This window comes from Ctenocephalides felis, unplaced genomic scaffold (assembly GCF_003426905.1).
Source record: "Ctenocephalides felis isolate EL2017-DRISC unplaced genomic scaffold, ASM342690v1 CF-g0.4_SCAFFOLD_00019, whole genome shotgun sequence".
NCBI lineage: Eukaryota > Metazoa > Arthropoda > Insecta > Siphonaptera > Pulicidae > Ctenocephalides > Ctenocephalides felis.
Genome location: NW_020536173.1, coordinates 11,710 through 17,487, shown reverse-complemented (window position 1 = coordinate 17,487; position 5,778 = coordinate 11,710). Strand labels below are relative to the sequence as shown.

Here is a 5,778-nt window from a genome sequence, read left to right as displayed (position 1 = left end):
AACAATAGGCTAGCGAATTAAGTACCGGCGATACTATTCAATAGTCGATATTACAAAAGATCTTCTATCATTTTATAGAGCAGAGCGAACAGTTGTAAAATAAGGGTAAGTTTACATAACTCGCGGTTCAAGTGTTTTAGAATGCTCGATTTACTATGAATTTATATGTAAGAGACTTTGTGGTCGTGTGGTACCTTGTGATTTAGACGCATTGTCCAAAACAACAAAAACAATTGAAATAAGTCAAGTCGAACTTGTCCCAAAGCCCAAAGTACAACTTACAAGTTGTTGGTTCCAAGTGAGAAACTGAAGTATATCTATGCAGAATCTTAGCAAAATCTTATCTAGGCATAACAATCTTTATAATTTCCAACTACCTACTTCTTAAAAATTAGAATTATCACAATTACTGATTCACGTGAGGTTTTTAGGGGGAGAGGGGGTTTGACAAAGAATCACAAAATATTACGTGGGAAAGGGGAAAGGTATGGTAAGATACCACGTGTATTTATTTTTTAAATAATTTAAAAAAAAAATTCTAACATTTTCAAAAAAAATCAAAGATGTTAGTTTTTCGCGTAACTAAAAATACACGTGATGTTTGGTGGGGGAGGGGTGGCTAATTTCAAATATCACCACGTATCACCAAGGGGGAGAGGGGGTCCAAAAATCCTTAAAAACTAGCTCACATGATTAATGGACGCCCCCTTTCGGATCATTGCCGCAATATCACAATGAGAAAGGACGATCCTTGTATTGGCTTCTCATAGCGTTCAAAATAAAATAAAATGTAAATCTCAGTCAGGACTATAACTAAATTGCATTTTAATAGCGTTCGTAAAAATAAACCTACCTAGTTCTGATCATTTAAAAAAATGTAAATTATGTAAGTTTCATAATCAAAAGTAATATTGGCATTACATAATATGAAATAGGTGAATTTCATCTTCCTTATAATACCATAATTCATTTTTATTGCTGTGATACACAAAAAACATAAAAAACAGAGGATGTAAAGGAACAACTATAATACCTACCATGAACACTGAGATAATTCCTTATAAAAAAGGATCATTGCCGGTGGTCGGGTTTAAATCAAAAGTCTACTCTTCGTCTCTTCGAAAGAATTGATTCTTTTACGATATATAATTAGGAAATTATCTCATGTTATGATAGAATAGAAATAACATGCTAAGTCAATAACAGCAGATAAAAAAGCAGGTCTTCAATCAAAAATATTTTAATGCGGCGTTACACGAAGATAAAAGTGTGTGTAGATTATTTATATAATAACAAGCTTATTGAAATATGGGTAAGAAAAAGTTATATCCGATATAAATATAAAACAGTTTATAGATTTAGCATTTATAAAAGTATATATTATTATCGGCGTACGTTTAAGAGCAATTTAAAATTCATGCAAAATCTAATAAGTATAAAGAATATTAGCATTTTTCTTCTGTAATAAAATAAGCAAAAAATGTTGGTCCTTGATTTTTTAGCATAACAAAAAATGAGTCAATAAACTCTACGCGGAAACTCTGATTATTCATGGATTGCATGGAATGTTGTATATAAGATTATTATGAATGTTTAGGCTATTTAAATATTTCGAATATTTTTGATACCGTAGTATATATAAATATACACTTAAAATATATATGCTACAATTATATAATTTTTTATGATTTGTATAACTTTTATATTTAATCTAACTAATCATAAATATTAAACGAAATAAACATATCTATTTATTTTACGTTGATTTAGAAGTAAAATTTCATGTTATTTCTGGAATCGTAATATTGATTCGTTTGTATTGAGATAGATATTTTTTATATTTTTTTTTGCATTACTTCACGTTTTGAAGGATTCCGAACATTTTGGCATACCTTAGAAAATATGGATGAGTGTATGTGTGTGTTTAGCGTGTCCGCAATTTTTCGTCCACGTTTTCGGGCGCACGGATCTACCGATTTGCATGGTTCAAAAATATTCGATTTCCATTGATAGGGAGATGTGCAAATTAGTTTTTGGCAAATGCAGGTCCAGCCGTTTCGGAGATATGGAGCAAAAAATGCAGAAAATAGAAATAGAGTTTTTGAGAGATCTAAGCATCCGATTTGAATGATTCAAGAAAAATCAGCTTGTGTTGACGAAACAATTGCTCTTGGATTTTTTTTATTACATTTTTTTTTTCAAAAAACATTTGAATATTCCTCGAATGTTTCGTTACGGTACGGGAAGTTCCAGCAATTTGCCTTAAGGCGCGATGCCATACACTACTAGTTTTTTACTCATTTCGATAACTAATTTACGAAATCAGATTTTTGAAAAATTAAATATATCAAAGCTAGAAAAATCCTCTTCAAATATATTATGTGATAAAGTAGTACTATTTATATACAATATCTACGAGTATAAGTAGCTGTAGTTCTAGTAACTAAAATATCAAAATTAATGTTATGCTATTCCTAAACTTGAAGAAACATCTCAGAAGAAGATAAATTCTTAACATTTTCTACATAAAGACCGGCAATGCATCGAAAACGTTATTTATTGGAACGTTAGCGGCGAGAGTAGAGTTTAGTAGAGTGCGCAGATAACCGTGACCTGTCTATTTGACCCGCCGATTCAGCAAGTATTTCCGTGAGACAAGCCAGTGTAATCAAAATCATATATCACAATATTAAAAGAACCGAGATTATTTGAATAATAAATACTCATTAAAAATGCATGAAAGATTGTTGTAGTCATAATATAATTATGCTTTGTGGTAGCGGCCAACCTGCATTTAATAAAGCACATAAACGTATAACGATTAATGCAACATTGTGGTATTTAAAGTTCACCGCGTCATCAAATTAATTCAATTATAACCGATGATATTTCTCTATCAAATTTGTAATGTAATCATAAAATATAGCTTAATTTTATTATAAGAGATATAGGAAAATCATTGAAATTTTACACCAGCAGTTTTGCTCAGTTTTCTGCATATACATATTTCATTGACCGACATATCTGATGAATTGTAAACAATTCTGTTGATGATACACAAAAACATGTCACGTGTTCACGTCATATGCATATATTATAGGTCATAATCTGCTCTGAGCTCGATAAGCGAATTCCAAATAACAAATTAGCATTTTTAACACTAGAAAGACGGACGAATTGAATATACCTACATTGCCTGAAAACAGTCAAAATGACTGCGTCGCGAAAAAAATAAATAATGCGTTTAGAAATTTGTTTAAAATTAATTTTTATTATTTCATGTACTATTTACATTTATACAAATCATCTATAAGTGCTAAAAATAAAAAAATAGTTCATCTGAAAAAGAAGTTCATTATTTTTACAATTCATGCAAATATAATTTAAGATGTTTTTATGAATACATTTTTCGCAAAAATTTTTGTTGCAACTTTGACACGTATTATTAGTTTTATTATTATTACAAAGTCTTATTTAGCAAAATTTTCTTTTATTTCTATTGGTATTTGCATGATGTCTGTGGGTCATCATTTTCCTTTGATTTTTTTGTGTTGATGTCGTGTAGTCCGCGGAAAGCTGTTCTGCCAATTCAAACAAAAACTGTTCTCTAAGGATTTGTTTTCTTTGGATTTTTATTCCTGTCGCTTCCTTGTAAAGAATCCAGGCATTTATCGCAGCCAAATCCAAAATATTGAAAAATATTTGCAGAGGTCATCTACTGGATTGGAACTGGATTTCACGGTATATTTTCTTTACCTTTGATCTGCCATGTCTTCTTTGCTGACCATAAATAAGTCAATTTCAATTTTTTTGCCTCATAGGCCCCACGAGCATATAAAATTCCAATAAATGCACGTATTTCCGGTAACGATGTTGTCCAATCGTACTCCGAAATTCGACTGCCCTCTTCTTCTGTGCACTGTTTTATGTGTTTGATAATATAATTATCTATTATCAACGAAAATGCACTGACAATATCACCTGTAATAATATTCCTTTTTGCATAGCTTGTTGGCCCTTTCACACCCTTGAAAACACAATTAGATGATGACCTTCCTGGAGTACCACCTTCGGCAATTTTTGTCCATACAGTACCATCGACAGCTGTTTCCGTTTCTTGAATTCTTTCATCAGTTTCTGAGCCACTTAGCACCCTCCTGCATACACTGATGGCACTTTCATTTTCATCAATAGTGATCACCTTCATCGCTACCCTCAGAATCAGATGATTCACGTGGAATATAATCCAATTCATCTTCAGATGATTGTGCCCAATTTTCTGCATTTTATTCTATGTCGGAACACTCTTCACTTATGTGTGTTAGCTTTTGCAACAATTCACTTCTCTTCGACATTTTATTTATAAGTTCTAAAAAATCAACTAAACAACGCGTTATACTGAAAGTTACTATGTGAAAAAGACCGGTCTAATGTCAATACTTACCATAATTCGGTTATTTCTATGTAACAGATGCATTATGGCTCATTCGAGATAAATTATCGCGAGATAACGATTTGCAATACAATAACAAAGCCGTTTGTTTATGTAAAATTTCTAGAGCAGTCAAAATGACTGTTTTCCGTCCATGCAGGCATAACATGTAAGAATATTGAAAATAAAAGTGAGATAAGGCAAATAATACGATTTATCTACGCATTTAGATGTTGTATAAAAAGTCACGAAATTTCACGAAGCAGCGACTTCAAATACATAGTTATTTTTATGTTTGAAAATGGAAAACAGTCAAAATGACTGCGTCCGTCTTTCTAGTGTTAATAATCTAGCTGAATCGACATATTATTTACTTGCAAATGATTTGCAAATACAAATAGCAATCATGAGATATCACAAAAGATTCTGTGCATATGTCGGATGCAGGATAAGCACGTATTATAAAATTGGCAAGATAAAACATAAATCTTTTCAAAAAAATTTTTCATTCTCTTTCCCACTACAGGAATATTTGATTAAGATAATTGACGGGAATGCCGACAGATATCGACATCAAACATTTCTTCGCTTGATTGAATTTGTTCTTTTCGCTCGTCAATCTTGATTTATCAAATTTAGATGATATTTTACCTTACTTTGAAATACGGAATCTGTTGAATATTATATGATTAACTTTTTATATCAGGGACAAAAAATATACTTTTTCGATGATGACATGAATGTATTATTGCATCAGGGATTAGACGTCTTAGAAATTCTATATTTAATCTTAGGCCACGCCAACTCACCTTTATGTTAAAAATATGTAATTAAAATTATTATTTAACGCCAATATAATTTAATTCATATTACATAATGCATTAATAAGGAATTTCCAATGTCATAAAGTACGATTCTTTATTATAAATATATTTTTCAATTATATGTACACTGAGCACTTCGTAAAGCGACTTGCAGCTTCTTACGATGCAAATCCCAAGTCATTATTGCGTTGCATTTCTGCAAGCTGACGTCTTAGATAGAGGATTTGAATAATCTTGTGCAATCTTCTAATGGTAAATACATCTTAATATGCAAAACCTTTGCAAATCTCGCAAACTGATATAAGAACGGCGACCCGTGATATCTGACTACTGAGGTAAAAAAAAGTTCAATAGAAATCCGTGCACTAATATAAAAATATGTGCAATAATATAAAAAAAAGAAAGAACTACTAGTACTTTGTCGACTAGATACTTTGAAGACTAAATTTATCGTTTAAATGTTATTAGAAAAAAAATGATATTATATTGATAAAACAATGGAAGGAATATCCTATTGAATTT

The 5,778-nt window shown here is 31.0% G+C and overlaps 1 protein-coding gene across 1 annotated transcript; it reads right to left on the bottom strand.

Moving 5' to 3' along the window:
* Window positions 1-3,736: 3,736 nt before the first annotated feature.
* LOC113390589 lies at window positions 3,737-4,207 on the bottom strand. The gene has a single exon (XM_026626988.1). It carries the CDS (start codon window positions 4,205-4,207, stop codon window positions 3,737-3,739), a length of 471 nt encoding a protein of 156 aa, XP_026482773.1.
* Between the last annotated feature and the right edge of the window lie 1,571 nt (window positions 4,208-5,778).